Source organism: Colossoma macropomum, unplaced genomic scaffold (genome assembly GCF_904425465.1).
Source record: "Colossoma macropomum unplaced genomic scaffold, Colossoma_macropomum, whole genome shotgun sequence".
NCBI lineage: Eukaryota > Metazoa > Chordata > Actinopteri > Characiformes > Serrasalmidae > Colossoma > Colossoma macropomum.
Window position 1 is genome coordinate 26,022,771 of NW_023494809.1, and position 25,823 is coordinate 26,048,593.

General features: G+C 39.7%; 1 protein-coding gene across 1 annotated transcript in view; it reads right to left on the reverse strand.

Moving 5' to 3' along the window:
- Positions 1–708: 708 nt before the first annotated feature.
- The window catches only part of pld1b (phospholipase D1b), a 96,583-nt gene continuing 71,468 nt past the window's right edge, over positions 709–25,823 (reverse strand). The window contains exons 13-27 of the mRNA XM_036558191.1: positions 25,541–25,651; positions 25,242–25,430; positions 24,625–24,838; positions 22,270–22,362; positions 19,790–19,918; positions 17,549–17,667; positions 17,317–17,430; positions 16,075–16,185; positions 15,878–15,966; positions 13,412–13,525; positions 11,800–11,849; positions 5,621–5,755; positions 5,062–5,215; positions 4,623–4,740; positions 709–2,530 (exon numbers count right to left, since the gene is read on the reverse strand). Of these exons, the coding sequence (XP_036414084.1) occupies positions 2,306–2,530; positions 4,623–4,740; positions 5,062–5,215; positions 5,621–5,755; positions 11,800–11,849; positions 13,412–13,525; positions 15,878–15,966; positions 16,075–16,185; positions 17,317–17,430; positions 17,549–17,667; positions 19,790–19,918; positions 22,270–22,362; positions 24,625–24,838; positions 25,242–25,430; positions 25,541–25,651 (1,965 nt within the window). The 3' untranslated portion in view covers positions 709–2,305. The remainder of the gene's footprint in view (positions 2,531–4,622; positions 4,741–5,061; positions 5,216–5,620; positions 5,756–11,799; positions 11,850–13,411; positions 13,526–15,877; positions 15,967–16,074; positions 16,186–17,316; positions 17,431–17,548; positions 17,668–19,789; positions 19,919–22,269; positions 22,363–24,624; positions 24,839–25,241; positions 25,431–25,540; positions 25,652–25,823) is intronic.

Sequence of the window (25,823 nt, forward strand, 5' to 3'; positions counted from 1 at the left end):
AAGACCCATATATAAAAGCAGTGTTACAACCAACGTACTGCATATACTGGATGTTACAATTGGCACTTAGATACAGAAAAAGATCTGCATTGTGTTGAATGCATTAGAGGCCACAGCACTGTCCAGCTGAAGGAAAGGCATGCAAAAGTAACCACTTCACGAAACTCGCACAGCTCTACACACTGCAGCATTTCATGGAATGTCTGAAGATGCCAAGAATATAAAAGAAGGGGTGTAAAAATGCGTCTGCAGGTGTCGAATCAACTTGGAATGTTAGGATCGATTATAACCGAACACAATAATGTATGATGAAGAATTCACGGATCTTTTGGTCAAAATTTTGTTAAAAGCTTGGTGCATTGTTTTTATTAGGGACACTGAGCAATGGCGGTGGTAGACGTGGCTATAATTAATCAACATTAACACTGTGGCCATGGAAACCAACGTCACTAAAGAACAACTTTACCAAGATGGCGGAACAAAGGGTTTCCACGTCTTTGCTCTCCTGAGGCCAAATCTAAAAATATAGAAAAAAATTGACTATAATAAACGGGAATTCCACAGATGTTCACAGATGTAAAATTTCTGCATAATTCAGTTCTTCAGGTGTAAACAGAGTCATTCAGAGTGGTTTGGTGTGAAATGCTTCATTGTAGAGGCTCTGATTTCTGTACAGTGGTGGTGAAAGGAACCAGGGGTCATAATGTCTACAACATAAATATAGCCATTTTATTTACTGACCTAAACCACCAGCGAACCAACACGAGTCTTCTGAGGTTTTATAAGTAAACTTGATGATGATAAAATAGTGATAAATCTGAAAAAATAAGTTTTCTTTTAGGGACTATTGAGCCCTGTAACTCCCTGCAAGTACCTCTGGCTTTTACGAAATAAGTTTTAGGCCAAAACCGTCAAAATTAACGCAAAACAGTGTGTATCATTGTATTCATAACTATTTCATAAAACAGTTTTTTTTTTCTAGAAACTTTAAACTCTGGTTCCTATCGCCACCACTGTGAACAATTCTGACTCACTTAAGTAGCTTAAGCTACTTAAGCTGGGCAATATGAAAAAAAGTTTAATATGAAGATACTTCAGGAACGTCTTACAATAGGCGATCTGTCACGGATATATTTTTAACACCTGGTAAGTTGGAACAGACAGTGTAGAGCCATATTTAAAATATACCATCAAAAACTATTAGTCCAATGACTTGCATTCAAAATTTCACACACTGTGCTGCACTAAATCCAATTAAACAGGACTAATGATGCTCTCTTTGTAATCAAACGTGCAGGTGGGAAGTGTGTTTTAAGTCCTGCATATGATCAGAAAAGAATATTGGGACATACTGGGACATAATTTATCACCATGACGATAAATGATGGTCATACTGCCCAGCCCTACGGTTAAGATACAGTATTCCACATCAAACCACTTTGAATGGCTTTGTTTACATCTAAACCACTTAATTATGCAAACAATTTTTAAATTCTTTAAATTTTGTCTTTGAAAAATCTGCACTGAACTCAGTGAAGCAATAGTGTTGTTGTCTAGTGTAAATAAAACGTGACTCAACACACAAGAAAAATGTGGAATTGACTCACTTTAAATACTAAATTCTCACTGAAATACCATGTTTTAGTGACTACGGCAAACTGATATTTCTGCCAGAGCAGAACAGCAGACATCGGCAGCAAGAACCAGCGCTAAAACTTCGTTAATGGCCCAGAACAGCACAGTCTTTTTCCATCCCTGCCGCCGTCATGGCTTCAAGTCCCTGTTGTCTATGTTCCACAACTGTGTAGTAGTTTGCGCATTTGGTGCAATATAAAAAATAATTCTGAACCACACCAAACAATACCAAATTGAAGTGAATTGTATTACAATTTAGTGATTTTATGGTTCTTAAAGAATCTGAATCTAATCAAACTGTGAGGTCAGAGATCATATTTCACACACTCCTCGTGTACGCTGTTCAGAGTGAGCCACATACGGCAGTTATGAGCAGTGTAGTAAGTTTTTTTGCTCCAGTTTGCATAGTGTTAGAAACGATATTAAACAATAAAGAATATTAATCACACTTTCAGATCGGACGGTGCAAATCAGTCTGGCTAGTATCATCAGTGTCGCTTGATTAACTGATTGGTAGTCGAGACTCATCTCTTCTCCTTTGGTCTCCGTTTCTCCCACCTGGAATAAAACCCACTTGAGTCTCTGAGCAGTCCTTCATCAACAGTGCCCTGGGCTGATAAACACTGTGTCGTGGAAAGTCCAAGTCCCGGACGAACAACTATTCAGCCTCTCAGGTCCACACCTCCATGGGCACCATGGCCTCCTTGGAGCCAATGGGAGGCAGAAGGTTCTGCTCGCTGAGGAAGTAGAGAGGAAACTGGACCAGGAAGCCACGGATCTTCTTTAGCTCCTCCTTAGCCCGTGCAGGGTCTTCCTTATCCAGGCCTGGCTTGGCCAGGTAGCCCTCTAGCTCCAGGCTTGTCCGCACATCACTGGAGGGCAAGCAGCGAAACACCTGCAGGAGAGAAGAAGGTATGTTACAAAAGGGAAGGAGGTACAAGACATATCGGCTGGAGATTAGGGAACCAGCCCTGTGACCGGAAGGTCGCTGGTTCGATCCCCTGAGCCAATGGTATGTGACTGAATTGCCCTTGAACAAGACACCTAACCACCAACTGCTCCCCGGGCACCATGGATAGGGCTGCCCAACGCTCCTGGAAAGTGTGCTCACTGCCCCCTAGTGTGTGTGCATTCACTAGTGCGTATGTGGTGTTTCACGGCACGGATTGGTTAAAACGCGGAGGTTAAATTTCCCTGACTAATAAGGGTCACTTTTAGTGCAAGTAGTGTGTTCACACTAGGAAACGCAACCAAATGTAGTGTACTGCTAGTGTACCTGGATGATCACCTAGAATCACTGCAAAATTAACTATGCATATTGCACACTGTGTGTACTCAATTGCCGCATCCTGCCATATATAGCAGAACAAGAATAGCCAATAGAGGGCGCTGCAATCTACAATTTAAAGGCCTGTGCAAACAGAGCAATTTTTTCAGGTGTGATAGGCTATTCAGTGTTGTAGGCTAGCATAAAACTATAGTACAGTTGTTCAGCTGAGCATGTTTGTGGTTTATAAGTGGCTGAAACGCTGAGTGGATGAGACAGGAGTGAGGTTTGATCCCCATCTCAGGGAACCTCACTACCACTCGCTAGTGGCAGAGATCCTAATGCCACATTCCCTTCTGATATAATTACATCACTCTGGCTCCATGCACATGTAATGTAGTTTGATTCCTTCTGTTATTGCAGCCCTTTGTGACGTGTCTATCGCAGAAACTCATAACGCAATGATGATAAAAACAAGCTTAATCATGCAGGTTTACTGAGCTGGAAATGTGTTGTCATTTCCACTTCATGCAAAACGTTACAGTGCCCACTGCACGCAACAGGAGTAGCTCCCTCACTGCTCGAGGTGAAGTTGGTTGTAAAAACTCTTGTGAAGTTGGTTCTAAAAACAGAACTACTGAATTAACCCTTGTGTGGTGTTGATGTGTGTGTTACTCAGTGGTCTGGTGGACCCACCACATTATTGTTTTTTAAATCAATACAGCCACAATTTATGTAAAAATACCAATGTTTAAAATATCGCAAGTGTTTCAAGAAGGGTTCTCCTTTGGCAGCTGTAGCCAGTCAGCAGCCTGTCGTCCACCCTCACACACAAACACACACATATACAACATACACACATAAACACACTAACAGCAGGCCATGTAGGAGGAGAACAGAGTGAAGGACACAGCACCTCCACACTTTTATTCCCCGTGGGTTCACCCAACACCACATGTGTAATGTAAATGTGTAGGGGGTGAACAGAGTGAAGATACTGAAAATGGGTTATTTTATATGTTCTTCACAGAAAATGAGCAAAGGCCAAGAATCTGGGGTGGAAATAATAATAAATCGCATCATTTTTTATTTTGGTAAACATTGAAAATGGGTCCCACAGACCTGAACACCACACAAGGGTTGAATACTTATGTGAAATATGATTTTTATTAATTAATATGATTAATATGACTATTATTACAAAATAATTTTTGTGTATGTACAATAACATGACACCCATTAGGCTCATTTTAAACTGTACTATTCAAAAGATACTAACCTATAAATATGGAGGACAAACATTCTAAGTAAGCTACATCACGCCATGAAGAATGAAGAGGGTTGCTGCAGTGATTTCTTGTAATTTTGTCCTTTTGTTATTTGGGTCCATACTTGTGTATGGAAAATGTCAGGAATATTACTCTTGCTAAAACGATCAAAGCTTTTCTCGCTGTGTGACGAGTCAAATTCTCGGGGCTTGCTGTCCCACAGTCCCTCATGGTTTTATCCGCTACTCCCAGTTGAAAATGAACGGAAGTGTGCAGAGGACACGTTCCGTTAGAGTCTGTTTTTATGAAGAAACTGTACCTACAAGAAACTGGCCTCTAGTTAGATTATAATGGCTCGAATGCGTCACAGAGAACAATAACAGTGAAAACGGATATAATTAGCCGATCCCACAGAACATAAGCAGGAAATACATGGGGAAAAAAAAGCTGACCTTTTGATAGATGGACGCATTGCGAGCAGCAGTGGTCATCCACACCTCCTTGTAGAACTGGTCACTGATGGGGTCAGTGACGTCTATGCTGGGGTCTGTGTTAGCTCCCAGAATCATCCTGTTCAGGGTGTAAAATATGCTTGTTTACACAGTCTGAATGAGTGTGATTTGTCTATGTAATGTGGTTTGAAACCAACACTGTGATATAGAACATACACTGAAAATGGACATTGCAAAGCTACGAAAAAACATGTCTCAGCAAAATTTCAACTGACCAGCATCATAGCTGGCTGATATATTTTTATAGAATGTATTATTTCATAATACTGATTCATTAATGCTATAACAAGTGAGAAGTTTTTATTGGCTCAGGCTACAAAAATTGTGGTCACTGAGAAGGGGCACTGTGAGTTCACTGTCCAACAAAGCATGTAGCTACCTAAAGCATTCCAGACGCAGGTGCAGTCCAAATCGCCCCGCCTGGTACTCCTGTCCGTCCATGACGGACGTCTCAGTCTCAGTGTCCTCATAGATGACAGCCACCTCACTGTCCCTCTTCCCCAGCATACTGCGGTCGTTGATGTTGGCCGAGCCTGGAAGAGTAAAGAGAAAGAACGTTTTGTCTTCACGAGTGAAATGCAAGACAAGTGTGAAACATGTACGGGAGCCAAGAGAATGACAGAGTTAATTTGTGGAAGGGCGTTCGCCAGTGACGATACTCTAGCCAAGCAAAGACGCTTATATCGGCAGACTGATTAACAAATTAATTTTCATAATTACTAGACAGTCGGGTCATTCTGTGTGTCAGATAACGGAGCAGCAGATGTAACACAATGTCAAGAAGGCAGGTGGCGCCATTTCACCATTTACCAAAGCTGTATATTCTACATTCAGTGTCTCTAACAGTCTCCAGTGCTTTCGCATAATAACCTCATACAGAACTACAGCCCTGTAATAAAATAATAAAGTCATACTGCTTCAGTGGTGAATCCTCTTACCGATGATGACGGTATTGTCATCTGCAATAATCATCTTGCTGTGGACATAGATCAGCTCCGTAACCAGCTTGCCCTCCAGCTCTGCATGGGTCCTTAGACCACCAAAAGAGATGTAATTCATCCACTGATCTCCCACTGCATAAACAGAGAGAGAGAGAGAGAGAGAGAGAGGGAGAGGGAGAGAGAGAGAGAGGGGGAGAGAGAAAGATCTGAGGAATCCATGATGCAACAGTCATCACAACAGAAGTATTACACCTGACTCAAACACACCACATGAACCAGCCGAGCTCAGTGCAGGGCATAAAAAAGTACAAAGCTGCTTGTTTACATCTGCCGCCAGAGGAGTTACGCCATATGCGCGTCCCTGTTGGCCACATTTTACAAATTTCACTGCACAGAATCTGAGCTTTCTATGAGCTACTCAGTTTTGTATGAGTATAAATATGCACAAGGCTTCCTTTCTTGTTGGATGCACCAGGTTTCGAGTGAGTGTGCGAGGTTATTCAGAGCCCAGTTCAGATTAGTAAGTGCTTACTGTCTTGTTTAATTGGAGTAAATGTTAAAAAATGTTACTAATGTGTGACTTACATTCCAGTTCATGTGTTTCCCAGTTCAAATATTGTAGTTTGTGGCACAAACTGAATAAAATTATCCTGATTCTCAGCACAGTCAGATCACACTCTTTACATATGAAATAAACACAACAACAGCATCATAAATCAGGTTATTAAAGGAAAAAGTGTAGATACAGTCAACAGCTACTTTTTTGCATCATACTAAAAGGGCTAATTAACATTGTAGATTGTTAGAAATAAAGGTTCTGTACAGGTACATTTTTCGTTCATTAAGGCTTTTCATAACTGAATGTTTTAAAACAATAAAATAAAAGCCTGGAGACGAGACGGGGTGTGTGGAGTCAGTACAGCTTAGAGAATATCATTTCAGTGGATTATGGTACAGCTATGTTCCCTGACTAAAGGTACTGAGATGTACCCTTGAGGGGACCACCCCAGTGACAAGAGGGGAACTGCCCCAGTGACAGTTTACTACCTTTATTTCTGAGTGTAATGTAGGATTCATCATTTGAGAACTAGAAAAACTGCAAAAAAAGCATGGACAATGAAGGCACTTACCAATAACAAAAACACACAAAGAACCAGAATGAGTCCATGAATGAGAAACAGTATTACGCAGAGCGCTGGGTGTGCGTCATCAAAGCATTTTAAAAATGCCAGCTGCCATTTTCAGGGCTGTAATTTAATGATGGATGGGCCAATAGACATAGAAACGGCCCAGAATCATAGGTTTGGCCAAAAATCATATCTTTCCCTTAACTCAAATACATATTTCCTTTTTCAGTTTTGCACTGGAGCTACAGAGTTAAAGTAAAAGAAGCTTATAACTCAGCAATCACCAGCCTTAGCCGTGTGCCTAAATCTTCATAAACTTGCTTAATAATTTCAAACAGATTTGCTTATGTGGTTTCTGACACTGTATGACTGTATAAAAGTGGATATTATACTTATACAGCTAAGAACAAGATTAGCAGCCAGGAGCCTGAATTTTGTTCATACAGTTACATCTGATGGGTTTTTGCTTTGTGTATTTTCTGTATGTTTCTTATCTTCTTGTCTTTTCAACTGGCCTCACACTCAATCGTCTGCTATGAGCTGATTGCTGGCACTCGTAGAAGACCTGGCCGCACCCATAGCAGGAACGTGTGAAAGCAGCAATAGTGTTCAAGCCCAACAGCCGGTCAGCTGCGTTTTGAGCACGCTAAAAGCAAGCTGGGTAGAGCTGTCTGACACAGCATCATTTGAATATGTTATGATAATCTGGATCTTTAATATCGATGAGTTTAGCCCATTTGGTTATACACTGACACTGAAGCCCCGCCTTCACATTCGTCTGATAAGCAAGCGCAGAGAAAACGTTCTGGACGTAGATAACTTGACCGCTTCAAGATAAACTCTTTTTAGCTGTTCCCGTCACAAAAAGCAGCCGTGCAGTGCGAATAAAATGTGGTGCCTTGTGTGCAAAAACGTTGAGCAAAACATGGCTCTGCCACTGAACACGATGGAAACAGCGTGGTCTGTTAATCTCAAATCATATTTTGATACAGATCACTCAGTTTGCCAAAAATCACTCAGTTTTCCTGAGCAGACAGGGAGGGAATTAGAAAATTCCTCATTTACTTTAATAAACTTGCAATCTCAGTATTTTTGACTTCTTAATATTACTTCCCTCGAACTGAGGGTCTTTTTGAGCTTCCACAAACTTGTTTTTCTTTAATGTTATGCTGTTTTAAAGAAACTGTAGCATGAATTTATGAATGCCCAGCTAATTAGCTATTCCTAAAATAGCCATCACCTCAAAAGCCTTTAATTGCTCTGTGGAACACAGCAGGGGTTCTAATAAATGCCGTACTACACACTGACACATTATCGCCTCTCCTGCTCTGTGTGTGGTGGCTCCACAGTGCAGCTCTGGCTCTTAAACATCCCCAGGCAGAGATAACAGTACACCATACAACAGTAAACGTCAACATCAAGACTCAGATTCCTTAACAATTCTATATAGTTTGAGGTAAGTGTATGAAGAATAAGTAAAGCAGTTTGCCCAAAGCTAAACTGGTGGCTACAAGCTTCCATCAATAGTACTGTGTAAGAGACCGCTCTACATTTATTTGGAATGGTATTCCAGTCAGAGTGGCCACTGAGTACAAGTGATTCATTTTTCAGGAGATATTTCTGATGTCATTAGATATAAAACAATCCACTTGCATAAGGAAGGGAAATGTCAAAGTAAAAAAAATGGAGTTTACAAAACTGTTTTTAAAAATGATTGAAAGTTATAGAGAAAGTTGAACTTCTAACAAACACACAAAGCCTGGTAGACACCAAAACTGCCCCCATCAGATAAACAGCACTTAAAGCTTTCATCTTTGAGAGAGAGGAGAAAATCAAGCTGCTTCAGATCTGAAAACATCCACAGGTGTTTCTGTCCATCCTTCCATGGTGAGAAAACGACTCAGCGCTATGGGTCTGAAAGGATGTGTAGCTGTCAAGAAGCCTCACTGAGAAAAGGAGATGGACACATCAAACAAAGAAGCTGCTGCTGTTCTCAGAACAATGGACTGACCACCCCAGAGTCCAGACCTCAACGTCACTGAATGTGTTTAGGATTGCTTGGATTGTGAGAAGCAGAAAATACAACCAACTTCTAAGGTCTAGTCCCATTTCTTATTTTCACCCCTACCCCTTGTTTTTAAGTGCCACCCTAAACCCTTGGAACTGACTTACAAGGTGTAGTGGTTGAAATCTTCCCTATGAAATGGGACCCTCAAATAAAAAGAGCATCACTTCATTAACAGCTACTAGCGCTGCTCTGTAGGCGACCCTGCCAGTCTGCAGTGACAGCAGAGGAGGGTAAAGTTCAGCTCCTCACTGCTGGGCTTTAGTTACATTTAGGGCATCATACGCCTTCAAAAGGGAGGGCAATTATTTATTATCACCCACCCCTAATTTCCTCAATGATATGAAGCTGAAGTCAGATATTTGCCAGCTTTTTGTTCGAAATTTCCTGTTCCACCTTAAATGGTGCTGCAGATCTGAAGCTTGAGGCGCCAGAATGTAACTGCTGCACCGTTTAAGGTGGAACAGGAAATTTAGCTAGCTACCGAGACATCAGCATACTAGCGATTTTTTATGCTTGTCATGAAGAAAAGGACCATAATACATTGAAATGACACTAAACTAAGATAAAACAATGGTTATTGTATTTTTAATGGAGAAAGTACATACATTTGAGGGTTTCTTGGACGCTTGCACAGCCATCTTGCCGGTTTTTCAGAGTGAGCCTCTCAAAAACCTCAGTTTGGAGGGCCATGTAGCCCTAACACTTCACCCCTCTATCTCAATAAAAAATCAGGACACCCTACCCCTAGGCATGAACGTACAAAATGAAGGGGTAAGGGCTGAGTGGTAGGGGCAAGGGGTGAAATGCGACTGGGCCTAGGACTGAACTTTGGAGGTGTGGAAAAATATCCCTGCAGATTTTTTTTGGAAAAACTGAACGCAAGTCTCCTGAAAGGAATGGAAGCTGTAACAAATGCAAAGTGAGGACGCACTAAATACTGAAAAAGTTATGTTTAGCTGTTGGGGCTTCTGTGTACTTTTCTGTCAAATATGTTTCCTCCTTTTTTTCTGATGCTAATAAATAAATAACTTGTACAAACAGTTCTTTTGACTGGAAATTTAATAAATGAAAGGTGGTCTCTGACCTACATATTGTACATGAGCCAGTACTGCGCAAAAATAAAGAAGCAAACTTCAGGTACTGAAAATGTCCTGGCTTATCCTGGCAACTACTTACCGAGCATCGTGAAAACTGTGTGAATTTGATTTTTGGCCAAACTATTTTTAATCCATGCAGCACATTTTGTATACAAGCTGGTTTAGACACTGGGGAAGTCTCAGCTCCAGCAGTGGTGGAACAAAACACCAGCAGGCTGCTGGATTATTCACACACAGAGAAACTTCACTCGTGCCTCTTTCCAGGAGTCAAGGAGTGCATCCCACTTATCGGCTAACGTATAACCAGAAACCACAACCACAGGAGAGGAGTGAAGATAATATGCAAAAATGGCACTTTGTACTTCTTTCTCTCAGAGAAACATCAGTAACCTTACACAGCCACAAGGCGTCTCTACAGCGTCACACTACCACTGCTATTTTTAACACTGATTATAATGAAAAGGAGGCATTCGATAAACTGTAGATTAGTGCAGCTGTGCAGGAAACCTGCCCAGCTACTTGATGTACATTTATGGTCATCTGCACAGAGCCATGGTTGCAGCCTGCTTGAGTAACACAGCAGGTTACATAACAGGAAGTTCTTGTTTCTCTGCTATTGCCTATAGAGTGTTGTTGCCCTGTAGGCATGCCAACGGACCAAACCATTTGAAATAAGCTAACTTCATATCTGAACTGTAAAATTTCCTTTGGTTCATGTGTTCTCTGACCTTGTTTGAGCACAAATCTGAAGAATTTTTGGAAAATTATCAAACTATATTGCTAATAAGCTATTTTTAAACCATAGTTGGCATATTAAATTCAGCCTTTTGGTAATAGGGGCCCTTTATAACAAAACAATACACAACTCAAATCTGATTGTGAATAAAAGTATGAAAATGTAATTTTGATGTTATTTGAATTTTGAAATTTTAATGGATAATCTTAGGTACAAGCACACAAACCATTCATCACTTTAAATCAATCAGAACAAGTTCTGTCTTATTTTTTCTTATTCAAAATGTAGGTGTTGGACAGTGATGAGTTAAGCTCTTTCTGCAGGCCCCCTAGTGGCCATTCAAGCAGAACGTAAAGTGACTCGGTTGTTTTTAATTTATCTAATGAAATAAAATATTTTCCCCATAACTCTGCTATCAGATTAACTAGGACAGTTGGCTCTCTGTGCATCAAATGTTGTGACTCTGTTGAGCTGCTAGTGAGCAATGAGGGGTGAAACAGGAGCGGTGAGAACCCCCCCACTGTGAAAACAACTCTACGAAGCCCTGCTGGTGACATCCTGTATAAATAAAAATAATGCATGGAACGAGATAATTTACTCGTGGCCACGACTCAGTAAGGCGTGGGAGTGAGGTCCTAATGTGTGACCATGACTTAGTAAGGTGTGGGAATGAGATGATTAAGCCTATAGCTTAATAAGGCATGATCTTGTTCCCATGCCTTCATACAGCGTGGCCACAGATTATTTTTATTCACACAGGATGTCACCAGCAGGGCCCCGTACAATTCACACCTCTACACAAAAAACTGCAGCAGAACTGCAGTCTTCATATGAAACAATGATACTAAAATGATAATACCACAGTAAAACACTTTTGTACATGCTTGCTCGCCTATAAAGACAAAAACCTCATTCCTTATGTTTCAGACATGAAAATGCATTCCATCAGTATTACTGAAGAAAAAGAATATTGCATAGTTGAACTGAAGGACCTCCAAAGTTGCATTTTACAGCTAAGCGTTAATAATAAAAGAGTCTGACATTAGAGTCTTTTCTCATAAACATAAAAGAAAAAAGTTTATGGGTTGGATTTTCCTGGATTGCCAAAGAAAAAGACACACATCATTAAGTACTGGCAGTTGACTTACTCTCTTTCCTTAGCTGGGATATGATGGAACATTCTCCTCTAACCATCGTTCTGAAAACACAGAGAAAATAGCACAGAAATTTTAGAGCAATAAACCTCAAATGTCTGACGTCTAATAAAGCTCATGGAACCACATCACTTCATATGCTTCTACTGTTAGAGCCCCAAGCCACACCTCAGTATTTTGCATTTTGAAGACCTGCATGTCTATGGAATCTGCACATTCTAACCTAGAGATAAGAAACACTTCTCTAGCGTGCAGAATAACACATTTTTTAAATTTAAGATTAAGGAAATACATTTAGAGCCTACACAGTATAAATGTATCAGCATAGTCCTAATAGCTGTTTTTTCATAGGGGCCTATGGGGGCACCAGAAGCTTGTTTCCCCCACGTTTTAAAATTATCTCCCACACCAATCACATTGAGTTGTCACTGCAAGCCAAAACAAAAGGCAACTGCGAAAGAGAAAACATGTCATGTGCACTCTAAGCTGTCACTTAGCAGGTAGCCGAACAGCTAATTTCACTGCTTTTTATTTGTATCATCATTATTCGATTATTATCTATCTACACTAGAAAACATATACACATGTATTTTCGGTTGATAATTTTGTTTGAAATGAATGAAATCTGATATTCATATGTGATGCTAGCAGTGTATGTAGGCTATAGTCTCTCCATGTTGGTCCCTCTCACTTGTCAGATTGTATACTTGTCACCTTGTATACTGATCTCATTAAATCTCATTATGACCCACAACAGACTTTGGGCGATCATTTAAAGAGGAATTCCAGCGATCTTTTAAAATGTCTACACATTAAATCGTTAAGATGTAAACAAAGTCTTTCAGAGTGGTTTAATGTGAAATGCTCCATTCTACAGAATCTTGTCAAGCCAGCAGTGGTGACAGGAACCAGACGTCTGAAGCACCGAATGCCTCACAAATGGTTATGAAAGTGCTCCCTGATGCCTGAGACACTGTTTTATGATAGTTTTGCAATTAGGTTTTGGCCTTAAACACATTTTTTTATATCTATTCATGGTGGAGGGGTACATGCACGGCAAAAGAACCCCCCAAGAAAACATTATCTTTCAGATTTACCACTATATAACCTTTATCAACATTACATATAAAATCTCAGTACGTGTCGGTTCACTGGTTGTTTCGGAGAGCACATAAAATGGCTTTATTTGTGTTGTAGACACTGTGAGTCTGTATGTTTCTCTACAATGATTTTGCCTCCATCTCAGCAACTAAGTTAGGCAAACATTTTGAAAATTTGCTGAAATTTCACATTAAATACAACTTCCACAGCGGAGACGCCAGGGTACCCACAGGGATACGTTTAACGGTGTTCTTTGTTCTGAAACAAAGCTTTCCCTGTAATAGAGTACTAACAGTCTAATAAATGCACTAGGAATGTTTTTCTGGTTTAACTGATACTCCAAGTATTTAATTCCGGACCTGACTGGAATTCTGCTGAGTAGCTGAATTTCCTCAGCGTTCTCCAACATCCTGACCTAAAAGCTGCAGACTAACTCACTACTTGTCAGGATGTGTGCAGACACTGACACAGAACTGATGACCTTTGGCCTTAATCTCACAGTTACCTGTAGTTGAAGTGCATGACGGCCTGGAGGGCGCTCCCTCCTCCTGTGTTGATATCTCCCTCGAAGCCAGGCAGGAGAGGAGTGACCACATATACACGATACTTCTTACCCTCCCTGTTGATTTGAATAAAAAAAGAAAAGGACTAAGAGGGAGTTTAGGCTTTTTCTGTGAAAACAGTCCTGTTTTACTGCTTTCATTTTCAATGCCGCCTTGAATTCATAGGCAGTTGTTCCCTCTGGGCTGAACATTATGTACCTAAAGTAGAATGGAAACTAGTCTTGAAGCCAAGCACAACAGCAATGAGTCCAAGCATGGTGCCGTTTTATAAGTGTGAGCTCACTGTGTGTGTGTGTGTGTGTGTCTGTGCATGAGTTTGTTTCCATGTTTTTCAGAACAAAAATCTCCTGACTGTGTAGGAAAACTTACTTTGCAAAGTTATGCTTCAATTTTCTTTTGTGTTTTGGGGTAAGTACTTAGATATATTTAAAAAATATCCAATCCTGAAATCTGACTGGCTCAGCTGCATTTGAAGCTGTTGTAAAATACAAATATACGCATGAATAAGAACAACTCACAACAGCTGAATGTTGTAGTAATGCATCACTGAGAACAACTGTGCTGTGAAAGGATTGTTCTGCTGCTCACATGGACCACCAAGTGCACTGGTGGATGAAGTTAGAACCCAGTTTTGTTCAAACTGAGGAGCTGAGAACTTATTTTGAGGCCTTGAAATATTTATCAAAAGATTGGGTAAACAAGTAAAACTGCAATATAAAAAGTAAAATGTTAGATGTGTTACTTGAATGAATTACATGCTTCAAATGTTCACGTTTGGTAGATGTGCCTCAAGCAGAGTTGATTATGTAGGAAAATGAATGCGTGGCACTGTTAGCCTCAAGCGGAAATTAGCATAATTGATGTGGTGGTAATTTGGTGAGCAAAAACTATTTTAATTACAATAAGTATTTCATCATATTTTATGTTGTAGGCGTTGTATAAAAGCAATAAGTAACTTAAGCTGTGCAATACAGTCATTTTACCCTTGGTGAGGGGTGTGCATTTATACACTATATGGACAAAAGTATTGGGACACAGCTCTTAATCACTGAATTCAGGTGTTTCATTCAGTGCCACTGCCACAGACGTATAAAATCAAGCACCTAGCCATGCAGTCAGCCTTTACACACATTTGCGAGAGAATGGGTCGTTCTAAAGAGCTCACTGAATTCAAGTGTGGTGCTGTAATGGGAGGCCACTGTTGCAACAAGTTTTCTTCCCTCCTAGATATTACACAATCAACTGTAAGTGGTATTATTGAAAAGTTGAAGCGTTTAGGAACCACAGCAACTCAGCCATGAAGTGTCAGACCACGTCAAGCTACAAAGCGGGTCGCAGAGTGCCGAGGAGCATGGAGCATAAAAGTCACCAACGCTCTGCTGACACAGTAACTGCAGAGTTCCAAGCCTCCTCTGGCTTTAACAGCTTCATTGCATGGGTTTCCATGGTCGAGCAGCTGCATGCAAGCCTTACATCACCAAGCACAGTGCCAAGTGGCGAATGGAGTGGTGTAAAGCGCCGCCACTGAACTCTGGAGCAGCGGAAATGTATTCTGCAGAGTGACGAATCACTCTTCTCTATCTGTCAGTCTGATGGACGAGTCTGGGTTTGGCGAATGCCAGGAGAATGTTACCTGCCTGACTGCATTGTGCCAACTGTAAAGTTTGGTGGAGGAGGGATGATGATATGGGGCTGTTTTTCAGATGTTGGCCTAGAATCCTTAGATCCAGTGAAGGGAAATCTTAATGCTTCAGCAGACCAAGATATTTTGAACAACTGTACGCTCCAAACTTTGCTCCAGTTTGGGCAAGAACCTTTTCTGCTCCAGCATGACTGAGCCCCAGTGCACAAAGCAAGGTCCATAAAGGCCTGGCTGGGTGAGTTTGATGTGAAAGAACTTGACTGGCCCTCACAGAGCCCTGACCTCAATCCCACTGAACACCTTTGGGATGAACTAGAACGGAGATTGTGAGCCAGGCCCTCTCGTCCAACATCAGTGTCTGACCTCACAAATGCTCTTCTGGATGAACGGGCACAAATTCCCACAGACTCTCTCCAACATCTTGTAGAAAACTTCCCAGAAGAGTGGAAGCTGTTAGAGCTGCAAAGGGGGACCAACTCCATATTAATGCCTATGGATTTAGAATGAAATGTCATAACAGCTCCTGTAGGTGTAACGTGCAGGTGTCCCAATACTTTTGTCCATATAGTGTATGTGATACATACAATACATACAGGACCCATATGAACCCTTGTCCTGAACCTGTGTGTGTTTGTAGATGTGAGCATGTGAGTAAGTGCTCCTGGTTTTATGACTAACAGGGCTGCGTAATTTCCATCATCATGGTTTTCCTGACATAAACTAGGCTAAAGGTGAGCATGAGAGACAGGTTTGACACTCAGCTAACCGGTATGCTTTGATGATCCGCTGGGCAATGGCGTCACCAATCTTGTTGTAGACAAGTTTGTTGTCAGCACAGCTTATAAAGAACTGGTTCTGAAAAGCAACAGTGATCATACTTAATGCACCACATAACACAAAATCAAGATCATGTCAAATATAATAAATCATACTCGTAAACGTTGCTCGATCAGAAAGGCTCACCTCGATGTAGAGGTAGTGTTTGCTGTTTTCGATCACATGGACGTAGGCATTGTGGATGGACTCCTCGTGGTGCTTTATACCAGCTGACCAGTCTGAAGCAGACCGCAACACCTGAGGGGGGTGAGAAGGGCCAGACTTTACAAATGCTCTTAATGAACAGGACCAGTCAAAAATTTGGACACACCTACTGAACGGTCTTTATTTGTACTTTTAGACAGTATAGAAAAATGGTGAAGGCATATAAATTATGAAATAACACATCTAGAATGACCAAAAAAAGTGTTTTAAAAAAATCTTATATTATAGATTTTTTAAAGTAGCCTCTCCTTCGCCTTGATGCAGCCTTGCACACTCTTGGCTTTCCCTCAGTCAGCTTTCTGAGCACATGCTGAGCACTTGCTGCCTGCTGGGAAGTATTTGTTGGCGGTGCATTGCTAAAAATACTTTTTATTTATTTATTTATTTTTAATTTTGTAAATTAATTCTTATCTTGGGATCCATTTTACTATCAATTCAAGTATTTAATCACAAGCTTTAGATTAAATTGTCTTTAATATTATGAAAAATATGAGCCTGAAAAATCTTTTTAGAAAATGTATTTTGTGTAGTTAATCAAGATTAATCAAATTTGTCTTATTTGTTTACATTTATCCCTAAATATGATTTCTTTTCCATTTTAATTTTTATCACTGATGGCCAGTGAAATCAACAGTGGCTGCAGGTTACAACTCCTCTGTGATTGTAGCCTATTGCTCTCATATGTCACATCTTGTATTGAGAAGAACTGTAGCTTTTCACTTTGCTATTGCTTTTGTCAGTTTGCTGTTTGCTGATTAATCCATAGCTCTCAAGCAAGCACTGACCAGTGTGGTCTGCTGAATGTGTCCTTCTGTGCTAAAGTTACTGATATTACTGATATTTTTGGCATGAATGCTGTGTTTTGCTTATGTCCTTCAGGGATAAATGCACAATGGCAGTAGCTGGAATAACTTTGGTTTTAGTAAGAGAGCCACTGATGGATCTTCTTTCCATTTAAAAACTGTAAGGTTTAAAAAATGTAGACTGTAGGGCTGCAGTTACGGAGTCAAAGCAAAAATTCAGTGTTAATAATTTAGTGCTTTAACTTTGACACCACTAAAAAAACACAACCAGGTGTGTCCAAAACTCTCACGTAGACTGTATGTAAATAAAAAATATATCTCACAGTGCATGTGAGTCTAAAGCTGTGACAGCCTGTATTACCTGAACATTAGCAGGGATGCAGCCTGGGACCTGGTATTTGATCTCATTAGCAGTAGAGTGGGATTTGGGGAGGAGGTATGGGTACGAGAGGGACCTGTACTTCGGCTTCATGATCTAAGAGTGAAAAAAAAAGGTTAAAGTCATCATCTGAGGGATTTCCGTGGTTTAGAAACAAGTCAAGTGAAGTGTGTGAGATGAAACAGTATCAGAGCTGATAGTTGTGGTTTGTCACCTTGGTAAAATTCCAGCGCTGAATAAAGTGCCGCGCAACATCTCTGGCAGCCTTTCCGTGAACCACTGAGGCAATGTCATGCCAAGGCATTCTGGGAGTGATATGCCTGTCAATGAAGTCTGAAAGAGTAGTGCATTAAAGAGGTACTTTGAGTAAGCAAATACAGACATTATCAGAGATCAGTAATTGCAGGATAGACAAACTGATACAACGCTAATTATAAAACGGATAGCTCTGATTCTGAGGTCTGATTGGCTGACTCAGCTTCTGTGGTGTTAATATATAAATACTCAATATTCACATGACCAAACACATCAACTATATTCCATTTCCCTCCTAAACACCCCACCCACTTTTATTGGTTCTATTTGTTGCCTGTTTCCAAGTTCAAATGCAGTATCTGTGTTTAATGTGTCAAAACTGAAAATGATTAAACATGTATGGTCTGTTACAAAAACTGTTCCTGAAGTAGGAAATGAAAATGCTTAAGGCCACAACCGAATCAAAAATATCTAACCCACCAAACCACAGTGAAAAGGCTGCAGGGAAGGAAACAGAGAAAGAATGAAAAGTATTCAGATTTTCTTCAGGAAGAAGGGAATGGATCTGACCCTGGCCTGTTTCATGCATACTACATCTGGTATTTCATTTTTGTGCTCATGTTAGTTTGGAGCGTTCACAAATCCTGCTTGAGCAGCTAGGCAGCAGCACACATCTACAGAATAAGTCGTCGAGCAAGGTAAAATAAACAATGAAAACAAATAAAAACTAAAATTAATTTGAATTGAATTAACATATCAAAACAAAAAAATCTGTAAATGGTTTTTGTCAAACAAAAACTTGGTCACACTTTATTTGGTTGGTCCCTTACAGATGATCCACAGATACTTATGTTATTAACAAACTTTCTGGTGATACTCAGTCGATTATCAACAATATTAAGGTTAGGGTTAGATTTAGGAGTAGGTGTAAGTTTTGCCTTGAGGTTAGGTTTAGGGTTAATAGAACCTTTCACACACAATTTCAAGTTCTGTTGCATTTAATGGATATTTAGTTGAATGTTAGTTAAGTAACCCTTATTAGTCCCACAACAGGGAAATTTAACCTCCGCATTTAACCCATCCGTGCAGCGAAACACCACATACACACTAGTGAACACACACACTGGGGGGCAGTGAGCAGCCCTATCCACAGCGCCCGGGGATCGAACCGACGACCTTCCCAAGGCTGGTTCCCTAACCTCCAGCCCATGACTGCCCCCTAAAAGACAGACTGAGCATCTACAAAGCATCTTCAGTGGACCATCCATATAAAGCGGTACCAAAAACTTCAACGTTTTGTGCTACACACATTCTGCAATAATATGTCTTTAGGCTTGAAACAACTGATTAATCAAAAGTGAGAAAAAGGGCAGGAGGTAAACAAATACAATGTGCTTTTTAACAAAAATATTATATATTTAATATAATATTATATATAAAATATTATATATATTATATATTTGAATGTAAATATAATTGAAAATCAAATTTTCCTCATTTTTACAAGTAAAAAAGTGTAGTATGTAAACACTGCTTAAGTTTCAAAATGTGCCATTCTCTCCCCAGTCCATACAGCATATGAGTGTGTCAACTGCGCTGCAAAAACAGCTTATTTTAATTTTTTTTTTGTTTTGTGAGGTCACAAAAATGAACAAATATTAACCTATTTGGCCAACAGCAGAGCTCATTTACATACATCAGTCTTAAAGGCACAGTAACCAAAACTGCCTGTTAGTTCTAAGAGAGACAAGGTAGAAAATGGTCATGTAAAAACGAATTGCAACTGATTTTGGTGGATAAATCCACACACTTTCTGAGTGAAAAAATGTAGGAAATGGGTCCTTTAAGCAAAATAACTACATTGACTTTTTGTTTGATGTGGAAAATGGGTTTCTGTTATATCTGCAGATATAAGCTCTGGTATACAATGAAAAAGTATGTTTCTGTTATTAAATTGGTGCTGTAATTAAAGCACAGCACGAATTTTATGTTCATGTTGAGATTGTTCACTTTTAATGTTAAGATCAAATCCTGGACCCCCCAACATTAAAGTGTCCCCCCACTTTACAAGTTACTCCTATGCCCTTGAATTGTTATGTTGCTTGGTAACCACAGCATGTTTTATCCACATCACGTTTATTAACCTCATTGCTTTCACCCAATACATTATGAATAATCAGGATAAAAAGAGGTTATTTACCATCGAATGGTTTATCCAGCTGGATCCAGTCCTTGTGGACAAAGTTGCAGTAGTCTTTGCCGTGCCAGAACCGTGTATTCCCCATCAGGCCGATGACATCAGCCTGCAGATCCTGCGCTGATTCTGCCTCTAAGGAAGAAAGAAAACAACAAAGATTCAGAAATAAAGACAGATTATACACAAACACAGAAGAACAAACCTTTTATCCTTGAGATAAAATGCTCAGGCAACCCATGCAATCCAGAACCAAGCAAAAACACCATCAATCAGCTTTTACAGCCCTGTGGCTGAGTGCTGGAAGACAGTACAGTGAGATGGATCACAAAGGCAGGCAAAAACAATGGGGCAGTGCTGCCTCTGAAAGACAAAATGACTCATAAATCTTCCCCTGAAGTTTGGAGGCAACAGAGGCTGACAGAAATGCCACAATTCATAAATGTCTAACTTAACTAGAAGAAAGTAAGCAAAACTCATTTCTGCTTAAAGGAATACTTCAGAGTTTTACAATCTAATGTCTATCTGCTTCTGAAACATGCAGTCAGTTTCTATGAAAATAAATTTGCTGTTTTTTCACATATTTAGAAAAGAACTGAACATTAATTGACTTGAACGGTGTTTATAGTGGAAGTGACAGGGCAGTTGCTGAAACTCGAAACAGCAACCTTTACATTCTTACAATGGTACAACGCAGAAAAAAAGCAGTTCATGTAGTTTAGTTTTTCCATAAGGCTGGCTTTACATGGTGAAACTTCCAGACAACTTTAGTTGCTTGACACTGAACTTCTGGTTAATCACAAAGAAAGAAAAAACAGAAAAACAAAAAAGTATTTAGGACAAAATCTGCATCCTCAGCTACCTGCTATCATGAAAGTTTGTCAGAGATATCTATTTTGTCTGTAGAACCAGCTGTCTAGTTAGCAATAAAGCCGCGCAGCCTCTGACGTCTCCTCAGTCCAAGGCAACACTCTCATGTTCAGGCACTCCTGTTACAGATTGACCCGGCAAGTGTGAGATATAAGCAAAACTCTAATATTGTACAGTCCTGTTAAAACATAAAAGCAGTGTTTCATTGAAATGTTAGTCTGTATAGCTTTCTCCATCTTCCAGTGATGAAAAGGAATGAGGTACCTAAATACCGATATCAGCATTCAAATAATTGCACCTCCCACAGTTAACCGAGCACTCATGCATATCCTACTTGAAACCTACATAGAACTGATTTGCTGAGTTGCACAATATCATATATTATATATATATATATATATATATATATATATATATATATATATATATATATATATATATACACATAATATAAGTGTCCTGCATCTCAGCTGAAACTCAGCTGCAAGTGTCTCAACACTGTGGAACAAGTTTCATGAAAGTTGATAATGAGTCAGGTGATCATTTTAAATGACGGATTTCCCAGATCTATGGACAATAAAATAAAACAGAAGACAGAACAGCTGCCTCTCTGCTAGCCTGCTATTATCATGATTTATTTAGCTAGATTACTAAATTCCTCTGTTTTGGGCACCTCCCTAATTTTACACAATGCTCAGACTGTTTTGGCTACCAAAGAGTGAAAATTACTACAGACTGAGATGTGCTCCTCTACGAACCTGTGATGTAAAGGTTTGACATTTACACAATAGATTTAAAAGTTAAAATGTACAACAAAGAATCATAGATAAATATAAGACAGAAACAAAGGGAAAAAAAAATCACAATGCCACTGGAAAAATTATGTGAAGATGACAAAAATGCTGCAAATATGCAAAAAACACCTCGCAGATGTTAAACAGCGAGAATGATGCAATGTATCAAAAATAATAGCTGCCAATTTGACTAGTGGACTAACAATGTGTTGCGGGAAACTCTCAAGTTGCATGCAAATCAGAGCATGAAACTAGTTGCATGAAATTTTCAGCAGGCCGGAGATTGTGAAAACTCCACCCAAACCTTTACGCTGGTAACATATTACCACAACTGAGAGGACAAATTATACAGTTTAACTTTTTTACAAATCAAAGATATAAATAATTAAAGAAAGTGTTGTAGAAAAATGTGATTTGAATTTAAAAGTTTACTGATTCAGTAAACTAAAATTCAGTAAAATTCAACTGCCCATTGGCTTCTATTATAAGTGTGTATCAAGTCAAGATGTTTTATGTTCTTTTCTGTGTACCTAATCAGTATTGTCCATGGTAATCAACGTTATGCTATAGAAGCGGCAGACAGAGAATAGGTTGAGAACGCTGGAGTATTCCTTTAAGTTCTGAGTACATCAAAGCACACTGTGCTTAAAGAGAATGTTCCCTGTTGTGCTGATCAGGGATCAAGTTCTAAATTTTAAAAAATAGTAATAGAGAGCAGTAATTATGGTTGCATTAACTGAAAGGGGATCCTGGATCAGCACTTAGGACAGGGTTCACAGGAAACACACAGCAGCTCCTAAAATCATCACACTCCTCACTCACCAGCCTGACATAGACAAGAGGGTATAGGCACCCTCAACTCCATCCATTTAAGTGGAATCAAATTCTGTTGGCTGCAAATACTGTTAGAATAACCTGCAGAAAAGGGCAGCCATGCATACAATGTTGGGTCCTCAAATACAACCCTGATTCCAAAAAAGATGGGAACGCAAATAAAAACAGCAGTGATTTGCAAACTGTTTTTTACAGGTATTTAATCGATTTTTGATTTTTGTAAATATACACGAATTCCTAATTTGATGCCTGCAACAAAGTCCAAAAAGTTGGGATAGGGGCTGTGTAAGACTAGGAAGTTTGTGGAATGATCAAAAACACCTGTTTTGGAACATGTCACAGGTAAACGGGTGAATAGGTAACAGGTGATGCTATCATGCTTGGGTATAGAAGGAGCATTCACGAAAGTCGTTTGAGAATGATTTAAAAACAGCATTTCTCAATCTGAGAGAAATCTCTGTGCGTACAGGGCAAGGCTGAAAACCACTATGAAATGCCTGTGACCTTCGATCCCTCAGATGGCACGGTGTTAAAAAATGACATGCTTCTGTATAAATATAACCACATGGGCTCTGTAAAAATTCAGAACACTATTGTCAGTAAACACACTTCTTCGCTGTATCTACAAATGCAAGTTAAAACTCAAGAAAGTTAAGACAAGTTAAGACAACACAAAACAGAAGCCATGCATCAAAAACATCCAGAAACACCGCTGACTTTGCTGGGTAAAATTCATCTGAGACGGACTGATGCAAAGCGGAAACCTGTGCTGAGGTCTGACGAGTCCACTTTTCAAAATGTTTTGAAAATAATGGAAATCGTGTTCTCCAGGGTAAAGAGGAAAAGGACCATTCAGATTGTCAATGCAAAGTTCAAAAGCCCTTGTCTATCATGGTATGGGGGTGTGTTAGTGGGTAACTTACACATATGTGAAGGCCCCTTTAATGCTGTGGGGTATATACGCATTATGGAGCAACGTATGCTGCCATCTAGATGACGTCTTTTTCAGGCCCCAGGTTGTTTCACAAGTCAACGCCAAGTCTCCCATTAACAACGTGTCCGAAGACCCTGGACTGTCGAGACCCCGAATTATATATCAAGCAATAATGGGAAAAATTCCACTTTCACAACTACAACAACTGGTGACCTCAGTTCCCAAACGATTACTGAACAGTGTTAAAAGGAAAGGTGATGTAACACACTGGTAAAAATGCCCGTCCCAACTTTTCTGGAACATGTTGCAGGCATCAAATTTAGAATAAGCGTACAGATAATAAACAAATTAAGTGAATTAGCTGAAACATTAAATCTTGTCTTTGTATGGTTTCACCTGAATATAGGTCAAAAAGGATTTGCAAGTCACCACTTTTGTTTAATTCACATTTTACTTACTGTCCCAACTTTTTTGGAATTGGATTTGCAAATACAGTATACATGTTAAGCCATTCTTCTCATATAAGGTCAAGTAAAGAAAGCCATTTAAAAATACATTTAAAAAGAAGAACTGATTAAAAAATGCCCTTCCAGGAAAGGCTGCCATTATAGTATCTCTAGTATGACTCACAAGTTACAGGAACTGTTCAGACCCACAACAGACTTACTCAGAATGGTGAGGATTTTCTTATCTCATAACTGGGACCCACCCAGTTTCCCATAAATTACACTCTAAAAAAGATGTTTCTTCAAGGGTTCTTTAGTACAGAAAAAGGATTTCATGCTTAAATGGTCCTTGGTGAAGTTTTTGAAAATGGTTTTACATAGCACCAAAAAGGGTTCTACTGTTAGAAGCATCACAACCACAGCAGAAGCCTTTTTGGTGCTATACCTTTTTCACACTGATGGGAAGATTCTATTTAAGTGATGCTTAGTTTAAACCATGGTGTGTCTCGTTGAATTGATCCCAGTTATCAACTAAATTTGGTTAACTGGTTGATTAACTAAGGGGGCAATTACTTTTTCACACACGGCCAGTAATTGCTGAATACGTTTTTTCCTTCAATAAATGAAATGATCATTTAGAAACTGTATTTTGTGTTTACTCAGGCTGCCTTTTGTTTGACAATCTGAAACAAAAAAATATGACAAATATGCAAAAACAAAAAAAGGAAGGGTGCAAATTCTTTTCACAGCACTCTACACAGTTAAGGCTGCACGATATGGGACTGTTGAGGATGCTAACAACATATAAATAAAGAATGCAGTAGCATGATAAAGGGCTATTTGCATATTGTCCTGTGCGATATCAGTATTAAGAAGGCCTGAGCTGAAAAGATGCTTGACAACTGCTTGTGCAGATTGAATATGTTTACATGCTGCATCATGTCATGATAAAGCTGAACTTACTTTCCTCTGAGCTGTCTATGCTGCTCACGCTGTCGGCAGGGGCCAGGCCGTGTTTCTGCAGGTGCTTACGGATACTGAAGCGACTTCTCTTGTTCTTCCCATAGCCCTTCAGCTTGGGCTGCTCCACTGACTCTGAGCCTGAGCTTTTACCATTCTGAGGCGGACCTGGACCGTTTGAAGGCGCAGCCATGGTAGGAGAAGCCTCCCCCACATTCTGCAGAGGAGAGCAAGATTAGTTTAGAGTGACCACCACAGCAAATTCCGGTGAATTTCGAACTCCTACATAGGAACTACAAAACTCAGATTTGTAACGTTAGAATGGATTGTAATTAATTATAATAACATTCAATAACGCATGCGTAAAGTATGTATTTTTGAAATGTGAAAACTGAAAATAAAAGTGCTGAGAAAGTAAAGATTGGTGTATTGTTTTCATTGCCTGGTAACTGTGGAAATAGTTCCTCCAGTGACATTTTTATTTTAAAAAAAAATCTAAATGGTACCAAAATAACTGAATCAAATAAAATTATTTAGAAATTTGAGATTTAAAGAATCAAACCTGAATTGTCATGAGGTTAAGATTTACACCCCTGGCTCTGATTCTAGATGTGACTCACCTCTGCAGAAGTGTTTAGAGTTCTGGTCACACTGCCAATATCGGTCAGTCTATGCTCCCGATCGTCCCAGCGCCCATACGCCAGGTCAATGCCGCCCACGAAGGCCACTGATTGGTCAATAACCACAATCTTCTCATGATGAGCCCACAAGTAGACAGTGGATGACACATGGTCAGGATGTCTCATCACCTGCGGAAGGAGGACATCATATTCCTCTCTCATATTCCTTTCTTGTCATTTTTTCATCTTTTATTTGCTCTCCTCGTCTCTGGCCTTATTAACTCTCTCTCTGCTTTTACCTTGATGTTGGGGTGGAGCTGCAGCAGAGTCCTTTTGCTGTATTCACTGTTGATTCCTAGGGCCAGTTCCACTTCCTTATACAGCATCACAAATATCCGCACTCCTTTTTGCTGCAAAAACCACAAGGCAGATAACAATACACCAGTAATTATGACTCACTTAATCTTACCCTTTTTATAAATGTTTTTAATCGTAACTCATCAAAACTTTTTATCAGTTTTATATACTCATATGCAAAATTTGTAACACCTCCAGTAAAATTAAAATGTTTAACTGTGTTGA